General features: G+C 34.5%; 2 protein-coding genes across 2 annotated transcripts; both read left to right on the top strand.

Moving 5' to 3' along the window:
• Nucleotides 1-200: 200 nt before the first annotated feature.
• Nucleotides 201-3,276, top strand: fuss (SKI family transcriptional corepressor fussel). Its single transcript, XM_013314181.1, has 8 exons — nucleotides 201-293; nucleotides 533-758; nucleotides 1,427-1,568; nucleotides 1,716-1,970; nucleotides 2,182-2,342; nucleotides 2,427-2,550; nucleotides 2,772-2,946; nucleotides 3,229-3,276. The coding sequence occupies exons 1-8, from the start codon at nucleotides 201-203 to the stop codon at nucleotides 3,274-3,276; spliced, it is 1,224 nt and encodes a 407-aa protein (XP_013169635.1).
• Nucleotides 3,277-12,742: 9,466 nt separating this feature from the next.
• Nucleotides 12,743-15,200, top strand: RpL17 (ribosomal protein L17). The gene is given in 4 exon segments (NM_001312220.1): nucleotides 12,743-12,786; nucleotides 12,989-13,077; nucleotides 13,540-13,812; nucleotides 14,959-15,200. Coding segments are annotated over 3 exon segments (564 nt in total). The 5' UTR covers nucleotides 12,743-12,786; nucleotides 12,989-12,996; the 3' UTR covers nucleotides 15,169-15,200.
• Nucleotides 15,201-20,014: the final 4,814 nt, after the last annotated feature.

The following is a 20,014-nucleotide window of genomic DNA, read 5'->3' as shown; positions in this document are numbered from 1 at the left end:
TTTTACTCACTCTTTACACAATTCGGCAAACGTTTGCCAAATGGTTGGCGTGACTGTCATTTTCGTAATGGTGTTATGCATTCCAATTTTTGATGATTTCTTGTAAGTCTATGTCTGATGAATGTATACTTGTAAATGTCAATTAGAAGTGTGGTTTCTATATTATAGTTTAACATTTCGGTAATTTAATCCGTTGCAGTATGGAGGCTACAAATCTAGCTCTGCCGCCGCGGGAATCTCTTAAGTCTCGTTCAGAAAATAAGGGATTACAATTAAGTGCCAAACCTAACCAAGTAAGTAACACAACACATACGAGAATTAAAATGATTTTTATTGTTATAGTTCCATACAAAAACAAGTGAAAGCGGCCCTTTAATTTGTCCTTTTAGGGCAGAAACTCTCTTTAATTATGTTGCTGGGTTCATACAGTTTAATTGACTCAACATTTTACATCAGTTTCACTGCCAATTTTTTCTTTTTCTAATACTTCAGTCTGCTCCTGAATAAAACAACGATATTCCTTTTCCAACAGGTTGGAACAGTACTACTATACGGCGTACCTATCGTCTCCTTAGTTATCGAAGGTGTGGAGCGACTGTGTCTCGCACAGATCTCTAACACCCTACTAAAGCAGTTCTCATACAACGAGATACATAACCGCCGCGTCGCACTCGGTATCACATGCGTGCAGTGTACTCCAGTACAACTGGAGATACTGCGAAGAGCTGGAGCCATGCCAGTGTCATCGCGACGATGTGGTACGTCACTAAGACTATTAATAAAGAAACATCGACATTATACCTATGAGTATTATAATCGATTTATACTTTGGACTTCAAAATCGGTGGAGTAATTTGGCCTAGGAGATAACACAATGGTATATACATAATAAGAAATACCTATTGCATAACATACCTCCCATCACTTAGGTGTTAAAGTTGGGTCTGATAGTTCAACTCATTTTTTTTTATATCATAATGTGGCAAACGAGCGAGAGGCCACCTGAAATCGCTGAAATAGCGAATTGACCGTTGCCCATAGACATACGCAATTGCATATGCGCTGCCTATCTTTAATCGATGGAAGAGAGGATGCACAGAAAGGAAATATCTTCCCTTCCCATGCATCCTCCCATCCGGAAAGTCCACTTCCACTTCTTATCCTTTCCTTACAAGAAAAAGGGTGGGAAGGGAAAGAGGACATTAGAACGAAGTACAATATAATACAATAGATTACGACTTATATTTATTTATTTATTAACTCTTAATGCTATCATAGTACATACTCGTAAAAAAAGACAATTAACTAATTTACAAAGCAAGGGCGGCATTATACTTATTTGCAAATACATTATTTTTGACAAAACAGACACAGATATCCTGTTAGTTGTTAAATAATGTCTCCTTTATCCTCCTGTGTGTAACAGGAATGATAACACGACGGGAGGCGGAACGTCTCTGCAAATCCTTCCTCGGAGACAATGCTCCGCCTAGGTTACCTGATGATTTTGCGTTTGCTGTTCACCACGAGTGTGCGTGGGGCTGTAGGGGTGCTTTTTTACCCGCCAGGTACGTTGAAAAATATTGTTCATTGCATAACTTGGTACAAAATTTCTTAATCGTTGCTCAATCTCTCAATCTGCATATTAGCAATCTGTCAAATTATATACATATAATCTAGGATACTCTGTTATCTTTATATCCTTGTATATCTAGATACAACTCATCACGGGCTAAATGCATCAAGTGTGCCTACTGCGGCCTGTTCTTCTCTCCCAACAAGTTCATCTTCCACTCGCACCGCGTGGGCCCCGGCGATAAGTACGTTCAGCCCGACGCCGCTAACTTCAACTCGTGGCGTCGACACATGAAGCTCAGTGGCAGCCCGCCTGATGAAGTGGTCCACGCGTGGGAAGACGTCAAGGCAATGTTCAACGGTGGGACTCGGAAGAGGATGCTGTCTGCTGCTAGGTAATTAACAAAATTATACCTGATATAGTTCAAGGAGTGGAGTGGGAATAAACAAATTGTAATAGCAAATTATTATTTTGCGAAATTTAAAAAAAATGATTTTTAACTACAGATTTTTTCTTTTGGATCCTTATTAGTTCTTCACGAGTTAGGTCATACGAGTGTTAATTTCTAAATCGCTACAATGAGTTCAGCTTTAATCGTGCTTCAGAAGGTTACCTGTTCGCAGACCGGAGCCCGAGGTAGAGGCAAAGCGGGCGCCGGCCAGCCCGCCCAGCGCCGCGCCCGTGCCGCGCCTCGCCGACTACGTATGGGGAGCGCGTCTTCCGTTGCCCTATATACCTTGGCTCAAACCCACGTTATGGACTCCTGGTATCGTAACTTACAATACTTCCGAAGATAATCACGTCTTCACGTCATTTTGTGAACTTTTGTGTAATTATTATGCTTTAACAGGTGCGTTAACAGCTCTGAGTGGTGTTGGTGCATTGGAAGAGCCGCGTGCCTTTCGTCCAGTTCGCTCACATCGTTTAGAATCACCACAGCTTTCTCCAACATCGCCACAACGTTCACCTGCTAGGTATAGTATCTCTTATCTTATCTATCTTGAGTTACCTTGTTTTTTGTCACATTTCTTGCGCACTGTAGTAAGTAATTGAACAGATGCGTTGTTTAAAATTACAGGGACATATTTTAATGAAAATATTGGCAGCATTAGCTGTATTAAATAACCTTGATTAAAATAATAAGTATATTATGGTTGTTATACGAACAGTAACAGCCATTTTCACTATCCGATAGGTCTCCATTAGCAACATCATCGCCCAGACGAAGCCGCTCCCCGCTTCGCTCACCACCACGCTCCCCGCTCCGCTCGCCTATATGCTCGTCGCCCGCCAGGTCGTCCAAGAGCGACAGAGACAGCGATGAAAGCGTAGACATCGAAACTACTGAAGAGGATCACGCGAAAGACGCAGTAAGTTTATTGTCTATCCTTTTCTAACGTTAAGATGGAACGAAGAGAAACTTGAAGTGGATTAATAGGGCTGTCAAAAATATGTTCTTACATATTAAATTTTGATTTTTTTGTACTAAAAATATTTTGAACAGTGAAGCAAAAATACTTTGGAATTATATACACGTATATCAATATTTACGGTTGAATGAAACTAGGAAATATGTGTAGTAGTAAAATGTCTTCCTTTGCGAAAATATAACAAAATCTAATCCAAACCACGTAAACGTTTTCCAAATGCAGGTCAATAGCTTAGCAATGAGTGGATCGTATTATCCAGTGGCGAAGTAAACTTCGTATTCAGGATAAGCGGTGCTCAGTTGAATCCAATTTACAAAGTTGCTAAGAAAAAAATCCAATCACAACCTCTGTAGCGAAACATTCGATACTTTATCTTTTTTTCTTACAACATAATTACCAAGATGTAGGAAGTAATATCCGAGCAAGGGATAAATATAATTGTTCAATCATAAAGCAAGATGTTCTGATTTTTCATCAACATCATCAACCTACCCTTATCCCTACGGAGGGTCGGCACAGTGTGTACTATTCCTCCATACATCTCTATCAATCCACTTTCTTATGCAACTCATATGAATATTATCCATTAAAAACAGTAATTTTATGCCACTAACTAAAGATTATAATTCACATAAAAATAAAACAATAAATTTTCCTTGTTGTAAGTACAAAGACGTTTCTCCCGATTCCGCGCCGCGCCGCCATTTTGTGGAAATCGTTCGCCGAACGCTTTGGCACGTCGTAAACTCTGTAATTACTGCCGGCGTGAATTCAAATGGACTTCATTTCGATTTTAAATAAGAGAAAATGTTTAATTTACTACCGATCCGATTCCCGGGGACCAATTAATTGGGGATTTCCATTCCGCGTTCGTGCTGAACGCTACGATTGGACTTTACGGTTTGTTGTATGCGGTTTACACGTATTTGCCCTCCTTTAAGTTCTATTGAATAAGCTGTTTTGATGTTTTTTTTTCGGTTTTTTCGCTACACCGCTGTTCATTGAAGGACTTCGATCATGTTACCTTATTAATCGTTGTTGACTTCATACGATGTTTTGTTATGGACAAATACGTGAAAATAATATCAAAAATTAATCCGTTTAGTTGTTATAACAATTGTATTTTCTTTGTTATAAATAATATAAGATATTACGGAGATAAAATGTATTTTTTGTCCGGACTGCTGTGATTTTTTATTATTATATTTGGATGTGACTCTGTATATTTCTGTAGCAGAAAAAGGGAAACGAGCAGTGGATCACCTAATAATATTTGATCCGCTGCAACTCCATAGGAACCGCAGATGCGTTACCGCCGTTTAAGGTGTACGCTCGTTTCTTAGGGACCCCTAAGTCGAAACTATTTAGAAGCGCTAAGGATAGAGTATTCCCAATATATGGCTAATACTAGACCCAATCAGACGCCATGCAATTTTTCCAAATTGAGTGCAATCAGGTTGCAAGTTTTACGAAATAACAATCTGGGAAATCTGCTTAAAAAATTTAAAATTATAACTAGCAGTTGTGTTATAATCATATTATTAGTATCTGAATTATATTTATAGGTTTATTAACAGGCTGCCTTTAAGAACCAATACCAAAGGGGCATTACGTTGTAAATACAGAGGCGACAGAGCCTCTCTAATGATTGACGCAGCCGGTAGTAATTAACGCGCCTCTAGGGCTTTCAATTTAATCCCTTCAAAGGAACAGTTAGGGTTGTCAACGCGAAGTTAAATTTTAAAATTTAATTACATGCAGTAACAATACTACTTTTTTAATTAATTTTACTAATTGAGCTTCTGTTTAACTTTATATATCCGAGACAAGTTTGTTTAATCATGGGTTTCTGAGACTAAAATCATGAGTGACAAAATGTCAATAATGACATTGATGATGAGTTTTAAACAGGGATTCTGGTCTCGGAAAACCACGGTAAATTATTCGCTTTAACTGATAGAAATTTATATTAGCAATTTTTGTCTCTTGTTTATCCCAACTATTTTAGATTTGGTGGTCTCGTTCTATAGCGAAAATGACTGAAAAGAATGATAATATTACATTTAATTTCAGTTCGTTTTTTAGAATAGAATAGTTTTAAATGGAATAAAATATTTGATTAAAAGAAATGACTTTTGCGTACATAGTAATAATAAATGCATTTATCATATTAATTAATCAGTCATCGCATTTCTGAATTGTCTATGAAAGATTAGGATTTATATCTGGGCACTACAATCGTTTAGGAGATTAAAATTGCAACGTACAAATCGGATCGAAGCGCGACGCCAGCGGCCAGTCTAGATTTAAAGCCGCTTACGATGCCTCGGGTGCCATCAGCATATTGCAGTACTGTTTTGATTTCTAGCCTTCCCATAATATTTACGAACACACGACACGATAAAGACATAGTGTGTTATTCTCATATAAGTTAACAAACCCTATTCGCCTAAAACTCTACAATACTCAATGATGTTAAATGTTTTCAAGCTAATAGAATCCTACGGTTAATCGTTAATTCTTCGTTCCAATTTCAAGGATGGATTAATCATCTTTCTTCTTACTAATATTATAAATGGGAATGTTTAGATGGATGGATATTTGTTTCAACGTAACTCTACAACGGCTTCACGGATCACGATGAAAATTGGCATAGAACATAGTCTGGAAGAACATATGAGCTACTGGGTAACATTGGGTTATTAAGTTATTATTTTAAATTCCGCGCGGACGGAGTCGCCGGCGACAGCTAGTAGATATAAAATGATAAAACCTCAAAAAGTATTTTTTGATACTTTTAACACTATGTATTTTTAGTTACAAACATGTTACGAATGGAAACAGAATAAAAAAATAAAGTATACTAACCTCAAAGCACTAAAGTAATGTTTACTTCACCATTAAAGTGATTACGGGATAGTCCTCCAAATACACGTGTCCTAACCAAACGAAGGCACGCGGCACCAATTCGGTTAAGTAAATCTTATTTACAAAATTAAAAGTTCACTTCATTATATATTGTTCAATGTACAACCATCTTTTTAATCCATTATATTCTGTGAACGTAAAAACATTGTTACGGATCTTTTGAACACTTTTACAAATAATCTTTAATTGTTTAAAAACTTTTTCCCAGAAAAATATTACTGAACTATTTAAATTATGACGCATTTGACCAATCGCTTTTAACTACACATTTGAATTTTGAATATAGATTAAAAAAATCACTTTTTTAATCACATCTTTTTTAGCGGCCAGTACGTTTGACTGCCAGCAACATTTAAACTTACAATGTATTTAAAGTTAACTTATTATTTCTTCTGTCATTCTATAAGAAAATGTGATAGTTAATATGTTTTTCTGCGATTTTTTGGGAGAGGCAACCCATAGTAAGTGTATACACGATAATACAACATTTTTAAGGACATTTAACCAAAATTTTAGAGAAATGTGGCCTTACCGCCCCGCCCAATCACTAAGACAAATCGACGTAATCCTCTAGACGAACATTAAAGGAATACACGCCGCAACGACACGTCGTAAATACTTCTCTACTTTGCTACCACGATAGGGTGACAATAATTTGTGAGTACAGAAGAAACCGCTTAATACAACACAAGGATAATGGCGACGAAAAAGGTAGATCCCGGCTGAAAGCTTTATGCGCAAAATTAGTTAATAAAGAATGACTTCAGTGTTTTTAATGTACTTAATAATATATTTAAACTATTGTTTAGTCGGGTAGGAAATTGTTTTTTTTTATGGTTTGGATGACGTATAAAATATAATCATAAAGCAAATGTAAAAGTACCAGCTTTAATTTGCACAGTAAAATGAGATCAATCGGAAGCAAACAGGATTGTCTTTACAAATGGCAGCAATCTGGTTACCCTTGTATAAATCTGTCTTTGCACGCGACTCACGTAGATAATAGATACTTTGAGCGTATCCCAAGCAAGCGATTCAATTGTATGTCTTGATGTTGGTATAAATCAGTGGACGACTGAGCACCGAACATTCCTCCGTCACGTACAACATTACGTTTATGGGGCTTGTTTAAAAAAGTTTACAAATGCTATTAGACGATTATGTCATTTATTTTATCTTATTAAGATTGTGTTTAGATAAATAAATAATAAACGATGTTATAAAAAATACTGGCATATAATTAAGAAACCAAAACATGTGAAGTATTAGTTTGTCCCGTTCTAATATAAAGATAATGAAAGGGTTGACAATATAATAAGCAACAGCAATAAATTCAGCATTATTTTTTGGGTAATTTAAGTAGGCACTTTTAGACTGGATTAGAATTGGAAGGTTACATTATATAATGATTAATTCTCATATAGAAGAGAGAATGTAAATTGTCACAAATGAATGCTTACAATAATGTCTAGATGCATTGTTCTGTATTAATATAGAATTCATCGGATTGTCCGTATGTGGAGCGTGTAATTAACTGCGCGTCTCACGCCCCAGCGGGACAGGTCCCTGGGGGTCAGGCGCGTATCATTTATATGCGAATAGTTTGCTCATTTAATTAACTATTCAATAAACAACAAAAGATTCTAACAACAATCAAGTTTAAAATTATTATTATATGCTGTAAGCTTTTTCTAAAATGTTCGATTTTTAAACTGGAGTTAGACATTTCCAGTCTGTATTTTTCTGGAAAAATGAAGAAGTATTTCTTCAAATTAATTAAAAACTAGATTTGAGAAATCAATAGAATATCATAATTAGGCAACATTCATATTTTTGGTTTATAAATTTTTAATGTTGCCATTTGAAAATGGAATAAAAGCTGTTTTATAACGAAGTGGAATATGAACAAGAAAATATTTGCTCTATTCATGTATCCGTCGACCATATGCCAACATTGTATATTTTCGCTATATGTCCGTCAAACTTAACACAATGGAAAAGCTCGAAACGCAATGAGCATTGTTTATATTTTCTTTGCATTTTCATACAAACAAACATTAAATCGTATAATAACATTGTATTTCACCAGCAAGAACATTTAGATGTTTATATTTCTTTTTCTTTCTTTTCTTTCTTTAATTTAAAATCTATACATAGACAATTATCTTTTATTTATTTTCGTTCCTTATAATATTTTTTATAAGGTGGCAAACGAACGAGCGGCTACCTGAAATAGCGAAGTGACCGTTGCCCATAGACATACGCAATTGCATATGCGATGCCTTTAATCGTCGGAGGAGAGGATGCACAGAGAGAAAATATTTTTCCTTCCCAGGCATCCTCTTACCCGGAAAGTCCACTTACACTTCCCATCCTTATAAGAAAAAGGGCAAGAAAGAAACAGGACTAAATTTGGCCTCCGGGACGCACACTCAGACGAAACGCGGAATTGCTTCCACTACACAACTGTCTTCTGTGTGTGTCCACTGTGAAAACCTACGCTTAAAAAGAATACGAATGTGGGTTATTGAGTGAATTACATTTTGTGTCGTTTATTAAAACAAAAAGCGATCGTAATCAGTCAACCCTCTTATCAATAATTCATTGACATTCAAACAAAACAACAATCAAATTACCAATAGGATATTAGTGAATGAAGCGATCCTATCGCTTTATATTAAATCCACAGAATATAAAAGTAACAAAAAAAAACTTTTGTTATAATGTTTGTGTATGTGACAAGGGTTTTTAAAAAAATTATAATTTTTTTAATCTATAAAACTTGAATCTATAATTTCGGATTTTCTAATGCTTTATGTTTTCCTTGTAAATACAATAATAGTTGTATCAATTCAAAAAAGTCTCATTAAACACTTCATCTAAATCCTACACCGTGATCTTGTTACGACGGGCATAATATTTTACGTTAGAACGGCACAATTTTTTTAAAAATTTTTGTTATTATAATGACTATCGAACGTCATAAAAAGATTTCGTCAGTAAATTCTCTTTCTTTTTGAACACTAAGAATGTTAAAAAAAATCAAACTAAAAACATCAACTTTGTATTATATAATAACCGAATACTTATAATATGTTTGAAATCCGTATCGACTTTTTCAATCTATTTTTTCATCAATCGATGTTTTTAAGAAGGTCAAATATGACCTTGGCTCAACTTTATCAAATTTTCCGGCAAAATCGGCCAAATATAAACTAATAAAGACATACTTAAGAATTATACTCTTAATACTTAACAGAATAAAGCAATTAGATTTTTATAATAATGACAAAAAAATAAAACCAAACCAAGCAAACTTTGAGTATAAGTTTGGTTAACGAAATGTCAATGTGACATTTACTTTTTTTATTTACCTCATTTGGGAGATGGCATTTCGCCCGGCGTTTTTATTGGGAGCAGAGTGTGCGGAACATTAATTTTGCTATTCGGAATAATGGTGTCGCTTTCTAACAATGGACATTATGTTGCTTGCATTGTTAGACGAATATTTACGATTGTATTCGTCCATAAGTTGAAAAAGAAGGAATAATTTGCTAACATTAATATTGCTTACACGGTTTTTGCGGCAATGGCCTAATTTATTTCAGGATAAAGAAGAGCTAAATTATCAAGAATGGGTTTCAATCTCACTAATATTATAAATGCGATTGTTTGGATGGATGGATGTTTGTTTAAGGTAACTCCAGAAGAGCTGCATGGATCTCGCTGAAATTTGACATGTAGAACATAGTCTGGAAGAACACATAGGTTACTAATTATGTTTTTTTTTCATTCCGCGCGGACTGAGTCGTGGGTGACAGCTAGTGCAGAATATACAAGAAAAAGTTCGTGTCATATAATAAATGTAACATTTTGAGCTTTTTTGCTAACGTTAGCTTGCGTGTGAGGTATTGGAACTTTTTGTTTTAATCGTACAGCACACAGGATTTGTAGTTGAATAAATTATCATGGGCATTATGTGTGCGACAAAGTCGCGTTACGTAAACAATTATTATTGGCTGTGTACGCCAGTCCCGGTGAATTGTTTATGACCGCGTTTGGCGGGAATTGCAGTGAAGCGCGCGAAACCACAGATTAATACCAATCGTAGATTACAATTTTTATTTGCCTTTTATAAAGTCTTAATTCGTAACGAAAACTTTATTAATTATTTTAATTGCATAATTTTTTTTTTAAAATAATTAAACATTTCACATTACAGTAAATACAAAGTTTACTGACTTATAAGAATTATGTTTCAACCATTTTGCACTAAATCTTGAAAATCTTTGAAAATACATTTTTAAAATTATGGGTACTCAATCAGAAGTCAAAGTGATGTCAAATATAAATAATCCATAAACAAAAAGTCAAGAAAATCATCGATCGCAAAAGAATTAAAAATTAGACGAAAGTTTGAGAGCCGCTTGTAAATCGCAGTTATTGCATTAGGGTTGTTATTAGTTAAGTGATAGCGTTGTGCCGCGTTATTTAAGTAATTGTCGTCGCGCGTGACACATCTGATAACTCGTCACAGATAAAAAAGCCTCTCGTGTCGGTAATCGAATACACTTTAATAGTTGCCAGTAAACATTGTTCTATTTTCCCAACGAAAATTTCCAACTCATTTTTAATTCAATGAGTTCGGATACACTTTACACAGTAAAGTTTTTGCTAGAACTGGCGACGATTTAAAAACGATTACTATTGACAAATATAATTATTATAAAAGACTGCCAACCTCCGCATGAAATAGCAACCTAAAAAGAACATAATTGTAAAAAAATAAAATTACCTATGAAAATGTTGAACAACTTCGAGACAGCAAGTGGTCTCTGTTACTAATTTAGATTATTTAGTATGTGAAATCACAATACAGGTCTCCGTAAGTAAAGATTAACGTCCCTGAGTGCATCAGTTAAGTTTTATACCGATTATTATCAGAACAGTAAAAGTCGAGTAATACTTATTAATTTTATATTCCAGGCTTGTCATTGGCCGTGTCGCAGTGTGCCTACGCCGCGTTCCGAAGAGACGTGCTGGAACAGCGTGGTGCCCAAGCTGGAACGTGATGACGAGTTGCGGCTCGAGCCTTGGCGGCTGCCGGACCTGCGGCCACCTTTACATTACTTGCATGACAGGGGTGAGATAAATCTTCCAAATTTAGTAAATTAGTTAATATACTGGTGCTGCCACTGTCATATTTATTACAAACCTTAATAACATATTATCTGTTTCACTGTTATAACCATGTCCTTAAAACATTTTTATTTGGTCAATTAGTTAAACTAAACTTTTTTATGTATGTTATAGATGGAGATAGTTGCGCCGCATGTGTTGGACCTTTGCCTCTACTTCCTCCACCAGCACCGGCGCCGCATTAGCTTCTGTTTCTGTCAATAAAATAGATCTTTTTGAATTATAATTAGGCACGAAGCAATAAATTTTAATAACATTCGATAGATGGCGCGCATATAAATATCTTGTTTTTACTAGTTTTAGTCGTTACTTAGTGTTGCCACTGCCAAAATTTATTAAACAACAAACGATATTTGTAACACAAATTAAAAGTTTAACATTGTCTGATCTATTTTGTTTTGAAATTGTTGGTTAAATTAAATTGAAAAGCATCTTAGAATTATACTAAATCATACTGTAATCCATATTTTAGCAGCTATATTTTCCAATCCATGTTAAATATAGCTGCTTTAATTTGTAATTCAACTAAAAATGCTTTATTTTGTCAAAATAAATACCAAAAACCTGTATGTTCAGTAGTTTACGAATATTTACCTTTGTAAAAACCAAATTCTTAAATGCATGTAGTGTTGTTACTATTTAAAGAAACAATTTAATACGAAAATGAATTTAATTCACTAATTTAATTTCTATAAGTTGTAAATATTTTTATTGCGCTATAAAATTATAAATATCGTAGTTTAGTCCATTTTTCTAGTCTTTTAGGAAATACTGTATTTATTGAGGCTCTAGTGTAGTTGAGGCTTATGTAAATATACAAACTTAAAGTAGTTTAAATAGTTATTGATAATAATTTATGGACACTTTAGAAATATTGTTTACTTGTATTTAGTCGCTATGTCAAAAGTTTCACAAAAGAAACATTAATATAAGTGTGTAATACATATCAAAAGTTAATTGAAATACTTGAATGTATAAATAAATATAAATATGTAGCTGCATTAAAAATTAAAGCAAAAGTAACATAGTTACACTGGGTTTCATTTCACATGACCTATTATTTGACTTCTCATTTTTTTTCAATGAAAACCTTAACGACATGATAAAAAAAACATAATAAAGTCCAGGCGCCGTGTTACTGAATGATATGACTTATTTTAAAATCAGCGATAATGGATAGACATTCATATTTTGTACTATTCATGTTAACTTAACTAAACTTAATATGTTAATGACCTGCGTATCAGCTCACGGTTTACCTATGTGTGATCAGTGAGACAATTTATAGCTTAGCTGAATTGTTACCAAAATAGTGTTTTAAACGTCGTTTCGAGCTGCGAGCTACGACTCACCGGACAAAATGACATATAAAGCGCACGGTCTGTACTAACGAGATACGATTCCTTTTTTACTAAATAGATAAATGTTGTAATAAAACAAGTTTAAATTAATTAAACGACATACGTAACATTTTCTGAATGTTATAAAAAGGAAGTTAAAACAATCCATAGAGTCATAAACGTCAAGTAGAAGCTGGTAAAAGCAGTGTGCTGTGCTCTTTTTATATGGTAACACTAAAATTCAAACGTCACTATTCATAAATGTCAAAAGTTTTGTCTATGTTCTTTTCCTGCTAAAATATATCCTAGAGAGGTTGGTTTCGTGTTTTTAAAATCTGTTTTAATCACAAAAAGTACAAATTTTTATGTTGAAATCTACTATGGCATTTCTTAATTCAGTGTTCTGTTGCCGTGGAAACCTTTATTTAAAGGAATTTATTAAAATTAGTTGTAACATAAATAATAACCTCTGTTTGTGTGTACCATCAGTGACATAAAGCCGCTCTGTTTTTCAGTAACAGAAATGGGTCGTTATTCTCGGGAACCTGATAATCCAGCCAAGTCATGCAAGGCGCGTGGCTCCAACCTCCGTGTTCACTTCAAGGTATGATAAATATAACATCAAAATAATTTGGGCTTATGCTGTTGGTCCACATGTTACGTTTGGGCCAATATAATTTTTGTATTAGTCTCGAATTACCGATAAAAACAAAAAAAATATTACATTACCTTTGATTTTAGTCGCTTGTGTCAGTATTAAAGTAATTTCTTGTTTGATGCTAACCTTTTTATTTAAACTTAGCGTTACTAGTTATAAATAAAAGTTTTTCAAATAAGCATCAACCAAAAAATTACAGGTTAGTTATGTTTGTATTATAAATTTCAATCTTAACCAAATTTAAAGAAATTATTACATACTTTTTATACATCTTTTTTAGTGTAAAATTAAAGTGCTCTAAACCATGTATTAAATTGAAGTTTTCAGTCATGATTAATCTACAAAATTAATAAATCATTAATGAAATCGTAAGTTCAAATAAATATCAAAATGTATTCTTATTTTCAGAACACATATGAGACAGCAATGGCCATAAGAAAGCTTCCCCTACGTCGTGCTGTCCGCTACCTTAAGAACGTTGTTGACAAGAAAGAATGCATTCCCTTCCGTCGCTTCAATGGTGGTGTTGGTCGTTGCGCACAGGCCAAGCAGTTCGGCACAACACAGGGTCGCTGGCCAAAGAAATCTGCAGAATTCTTACTGCAGCTCCTCAGGAATGCAGAATCCAACGCTGATTACAAAGGCTTAGATGTTGATAGGCTGGTTATTGATCATATTCAGGTATGTAACAGTATTTATTTTATGATCATAGTAGTTGTAGTAGGGGATACAGTTTCTGCAAATCAAGCTTACCCAGATCCCCAAAGAACCTCAGCAGAAACCCTTTATGTTGCTGGTGTTCTGTGGATCTTGGTTAGCCAGTATGCATTAAGCTGTTGTCGGATATTGCCGGGCAGTGTTTACAAGATACAGGGAGATTGATAAGGCAGAAAATGTTTGAGATATTATTTTGACAAATTCATCTGCCATTTTTTGCTAAAGTAATTAAGACTAGGATGGCCTCGTACTAGAACTTTGTCTTGTATGTTTGTATTGCTTCGCTTTAGTAGTTTTTGATATTTATAAAACATACAGTCATAACAGAAATTTTACATTGCTCAGTTTATCTTACTTCTTGTAAATGGCAATGTTAGATGGATGTTAGAATATATCTCCAAAACAATGGTATAAATGTCACTGAAATTTGTCAAAGATGTAGAATATAGCTTATAACACAGAGATGGAGTTGTGCGCGACATCTATAATAATTTAAATGTTGAAATGACATACAATATACATGTGAATACTTGTCTTAATATATTTTAAGTCATAGTATTCTTATTACATCAAGCTAGAATTTCTAAATTGTTAGGACACATGCCTTTATGCTTGACATAGTATATCCATTGTACTTCTGTTTTCTAAAGGCATAAAGCATATTGTAACATGATTTAATTTGAAGAATACAATTAGTTTTTTTCTATTGATTTGTTACAAACATTTTAAATGTCAAACTATTAAAGTAGAATCTCGTCAAGAGAATTGCAAAAAAAATATTGACCTCATACATCTTCGCACATGATTTTGGTTGCTCTTAATACCTAGAGCATTTTATCAATCTAGAAGCTACAACTCCACCTGAGAATCCAAAGACTGTGTCAGTGGTTTCTGTATTTATTGCCTTACTTGCTGTCGCCCGCCACTCCGTCTGCGCAGAAAAAATAAAACTTAAGTAGCCTTTGTGTTCTTCCTGGATGTTCTACATCTATGTCAAATTTCAGCTATATCCATGCAGCAGTTCTGGAGATACCTTGAAACAGACATCCATCTAAACATTAGCATTTATAATATTGGTAAGATTAGTAACATAACATTGTTTCTTTCCAGGTGAACAGGGCACCTTGCTTACGTAGGCGTACATACCGTGCGCATGGTCGCATCAACCCGTACATGTCGTCGCCTTGCCACATCGAGGTGTGCCTGAGCGAGCGTGAGGACGCCGTGGCCCGCGCCGCGCCTACCGATGACGCGCCCGCCAAGAAGAAACTCTCCAAAAAGAAGCTCGCTCGCCAGAAGGAGAAGATGATGAGAGAGTAGAATAAGCGGTTAAATAAAAGATTTTACAACTACTATATGTGTTTTTATAAACATTTGCCTAATGTTATTAAGGATTACCAAAAAAACATTATCTAGATTCAAAAGTAGAGAAGGGATATAAATTCGTGTGAATTCGGCAGTGAGAACCCACGGTTTTGTGTTGTAATGTAATTCGATATGTCAAAAATGAAATATTGAATTACGAGCTTTTACTATTTCAAAATGCCCTTAAAAATGTCAAAATCCAGTGCTCTTTATAAATTAAAATCTAGCATGATGAACTATACTCTTGGAACCTGGGCCAGCTTAGGCTCGTATTAGTTTTTGCTATCCTCCACTAGATGGCGTTAGCTTGTCCTGCTAAATTATTGATTTTTCGTTGATGCGCAAAAACTTAAAAATAAAATATACTTGCTTCGTACCCAAAATATATTTTTGTAATTATTAAATAAACGTCGCACGCAACAGCGAGGCATATACCTCTAGTTTACAGATTTTTTTTAAAAGTAAAATACATGAAAACAATATAAATCAGTAGCACATTTTCTAAGATTGGGGTGCGTTCAGATTTAGCGAATGCACAATTCTTAACCCGTTCGCAGATCTACTGAACGCACCCTTATTCTATTTATACATATCCAGTAAACTTTGATATTCACGTTTCAAATTGTAAACCTCAAAATTAACGTTACAGAGACATTTTCTTAAATTATAATTTTCCTCCGCCAATTTTTCTGCTTCATTGCTTGCTTCAATGCGTTTTAATTTCGATTGTTCGATTTCTTGTCTCAAATAATTGTTTTCGTTTTGCAAATGTTTTCTCCAAACACTGGACATTTTTACGCATGAAGTGAATTTACTAGGTTCTTGTAAGATTCTTGTAAAAGACAGGCTTCTTGTTTCGCGTCGTGTACTTCTCGTTTCAAGTCCAAATTGATATTCTTCAGGTGGATAGCTCTTGACATCTCTTGATGCTGCTTATTGACAGCTGCAATCAACTCCTTTCTCAATCTTTTATTCTCTTCAACCAGTTTATTGAAATCAGGCCTAACTTGACTTTTTACTTCCGAAAAATTAAAATAATTTTGTAATTTTTGTCTTGATTTCATTTTACGTCATAAAACACTTTTCAATTTTCATTCTTTCCAAATCATTTCCAAATTGTATGTTATGTATGACAAATGTCAATGTCACTGTCAATATTATTTTTTTAATATTGTGGATGAAACCTATGACTAAAGCATACATATAGGTCACATTTTACGCAACAATAAGAAGAAAATATTAAAATGCGTAGGCAGAATACACATATTTCGTACTAGCATTATGCAGAGTAAAATATGTAATTATTTGTAAGTATGGTTTCCACAAGTTCACGTTAAGTGCGAATTATTTATAAAGTTATATGGAAAAAGGCACCGCCATGAACTTACAACTCAGAGGCATAATGTGGTTACTTAATCAGTCCTTTAGTGCACATTTAGTGCAAGAAATCTTCAATAACAGCGGTCTTAACGACTCTGAGTAAGGCAGTTAAAACGCGCAGACTTATTGACATGAATTCATAAGCAAACACTAAAAAGCTAATACAGTAAGAAAGGTCCAATGAAAGCAATAAAAAAGTAGACGTAAAAGATTATACATATCTACGCATACACTTAAACTAATATTGTAAAGAAGAAAAAATTGTGTTTATGTTTGTAACGAATAAACTGAAAAATGTTTAGTATAATATCAAAAATTCTTTTGCCTTTAGAAAATTAAATCATCACTGACTGACAGGCTATTTTTATGACTAGAATTATTTTTTAATTCTAAAATTATTTTTTTTATTCAGCGCGGACAAAGTCGCGGGCAAAAGCTACAAAACAATAAAGGGGTCCGCGTAATAATTTGCGATCATCTTTCCCCTTAGTTATTTAGTTGCAAAGTAACCCGCACGCATGTCGCACGGTCGGGCGCTAGCTGTTCTCTGCGCTTGCGCGCTTGTCAGCGCAGCCGCAGAGCCCGCGCCACCTAGGAGGTCCGATATCAAAGGTAAACAAACCTTTTTGCTTAATATTGTTTTTATCGATGGCCAGTTGGTTAATTTTTTTTATTATTATAATAGTACTATAATAATTTTTAATATATTTTTTGATCAGATGATGACGTCCTATATTTAACATGTAAATTAATTGTGAAAAACTTTTGCTAGTTATGTTTGATGTCATAAACTTTACTTAGTAACTCTTTCATAATAAAGTTTTAATTGCGGATATAAAAGACATGTCTGTCACTCCAGGAATTTGAGAGAGAGTGGTTACGTTACAAAGAGCTAGGTTGCGTTTGCTGTAATTGATTTATTAAATTTTTTGCCAATTAATATTAACGTATTACATTCTTGACCTATATCATCATTCCGCGACACAATTCTCTCGCGGGATTATCGCATGAAAACTCATTCGCACGTTTAAACTTCAATAAAATAAACGGTCAGCAAATGAGGTCATTGGTACGAGCACTGTGCCATCGCAGGGCGTTCGTTCGTCATTTCGGTTGGCAACATTGTAAAGTGAAATTAAAAAAAAAAGTAAATTTCTTAATATGAATAGCATCCGTGATACACATCCATTTTTTCTTTAGTTAATACAGGATCATATTATTCATTAGGATCATAAAAATTAATTTTAAATTCAAAACAACAGCTATAATTTACGCCGTTATATTCCATTTACTTTCGAAAATTCTTTAAAATGTTGTTAAGTTGCTAATGCTCCATCCGAACTAATCAACTAATTAGGTAAAACGTAACGCAAAAGTAACGCTTTGCAGAATTTTGCATACATTACTATGTATAGAATAAATATCAAATACGACCGTTTGCTTAATATTGATTTGTAGGTAATGTAAACCCACGATAACTCTCAGTCTGTCAAGCATGTAATTCGTACCGTGAGGATCGTTGACACCGAAACAGCGGTGAGCGCGGCGCCTTTGATCCACACCGATTGACCCACATTACCGCCAACGGATGCTAGTAACTGTTGGATTTTATTTTTGGATTTCTTTCTTAGAGACGAACTAAAGATCAGTCAGCCCATTGCAATGGTAAAACCAGGCCTATAGAGATTTAAAATCTCTTTGGAAACACGTTGGACAAACGTTCCAACTTCTAACGTCGTAAAAAGAACATTTCTCTTAGTAACTTTCTCTCAATCTCAAAGAACCTTGGACTCAACTTTAACACAATTACAGTGTCCCTCTTTTACAAGACAAATTGTTTGAGGGGTTGAATCAAAAAGAAAGAAAGGCGATCTTTATTACTACGTTCAAATTGAAATCACACATTAAACATTCGTTCAAGTACAAAATATAGTACAGTCATGGAAAATGACAAAATAGGTTGATTTTCATTTCCTAATCGTAGATTTCCTTATTTTGTTTGAAAAATAAAGTTTTAGTACATTTTTATTCATGAACGTTTCGTAAACTCGTTGTAATTCTTACTTGACCGTCCTCAAGTTCGTTCTGTCAGGTCATTGTCATAGGTCAAGTCATAGAGATGTATCATGTAATTTGTTTTACGATTTGCTACAGTAGCACAATAAAGATGGATCGTTACTTCTGATCTTGAATGTGTGGCAATGATTGGCAAAACTGACCCCAGATATAAACCACGTTCACAAATCTTGTGGTTGTAGGCTAACGTCGAAAATAATGGAAGTAGCAATCTTACTAATATTATAAATACGCATTTTTGGATGGGTAGATGTTTGTTAGAATATACGTCTAGAACGACTGCATGGATCTCGCTGACATTTGGCATCGACGTAGAACATAGTCTGAAAGAACACATAGGCTACTAATTAACTTTATTGTAATCCCGCACGGACGGAGTCGCGGAAGATAGCTAGTGTTAAAAAATAATTTAAACAAAAATTATAGACAGTGCGATAAACTTATCATTGGGCAAAAGTGACGAGTAGTAATAATTTCAGAAAAAAAAAACTAAGAAACACACGAGGACATGAGTTTGTTAGAGAATTAAAAAAATATGTAAGAAACGTAATATGAAAAAGCTTAGGGAGTGAAAACAGAAAGTGCGAAATAGACTCAAACAATAGTTGGGAATACAACGGAAATAATAAAAGCGTATAACCTTCTTTGAGATGGTTTAAATTCTTGTAGTTGAGAACCTTCTGAATAATTCATATTCTCGACGGTCAGTGTCAGGACATGATACATGTCGATCTCAGTCAAGTGGCCAATTGTAATTCGCTTCCTTGCAATGGCGGACATTGTTTTTTATTATCTGTAGTCGTGTTTTTGGCGCGCTGTTACGTCAACTGCCACAAGTTCGAGGACGATGAAATGATTAACGTATTGTTTTTTTTTAAATAAATACAGATTTATAAAACTTCTCTTTTGGTGAATTGACAGTTAATATAATTTATGTATTTAAAGTTCTGTACCTCGAAAGGAAAAAAAGGAACCCTTATAGGATCACTTTGTTGTCAGTCTCTCTGTCAAGACTCTTCTTCTTAGGAACGCTTGGAGGTATTAAGTTGGAATTTATTTTGTATGGGGTTTTAGTGATCATTTGACACCTGTCAGTCAGACGTAGTACCCAGTCAATATTCAAGTCGTCAATTGTAAATCTCATAACAGGCTGCTTCATTGTCATCATCATCAGCTCACTATACGTCCCCACCGAGGGGCTCGGAGCGTACCCTAAGTTAAGGGTGATTAGGCCATTGTCAACCACGCTGGCCAAGTGCGGGTTGGTTGACTTCACACATATCTTTGAATTTCTTCTCAGATATGTGCAGGTTGCATCACGATGTTTTCCTTCACCGTAAGAACA

Source organism: Papilio xuthus, unplaced genomic scaffold, assembly GCF_000836235.2.
Source record: "Papilio xuthus unplaced genomic scaffold, Pxut_1.1 DF827461.1, whole genome shotgun sequence".
Lineage (NCBI taxonomy): Eukaryota > Metazoa > Arthropoda > Insecta > Lepidoptera > Papilionidae > Papilio > Papilio xuthus.
Note: the sequence above shows the minus strand (reverse complement) of the source record. Positions and strands in the feature narration are given on the sequence as shown.

Bases quoted from the DNA above. Each gene is read 5' to 3' on its own strand.
- fuss (XM_013314181.1), top strand. From the start codon at position 201: ATGGAGGCTACAAATCTAGCTCTGCCGCCGCGGGAATCTCTTAAGTCT. The intron at 759-1,426 runs GTACGTCACTAA...TGTGTGTAACAG, and splicing joins AGTGTCATCGCGACGATGTG to GAATGATAACACGACGGGAG. The intron at 2,947-3,228 runs GTAAGTTTATTG...TTCCAAATGCAG, and splicing joins AGGATCACGCGAAAGACGCA to GTCAATAGCTTAGCAATGAG.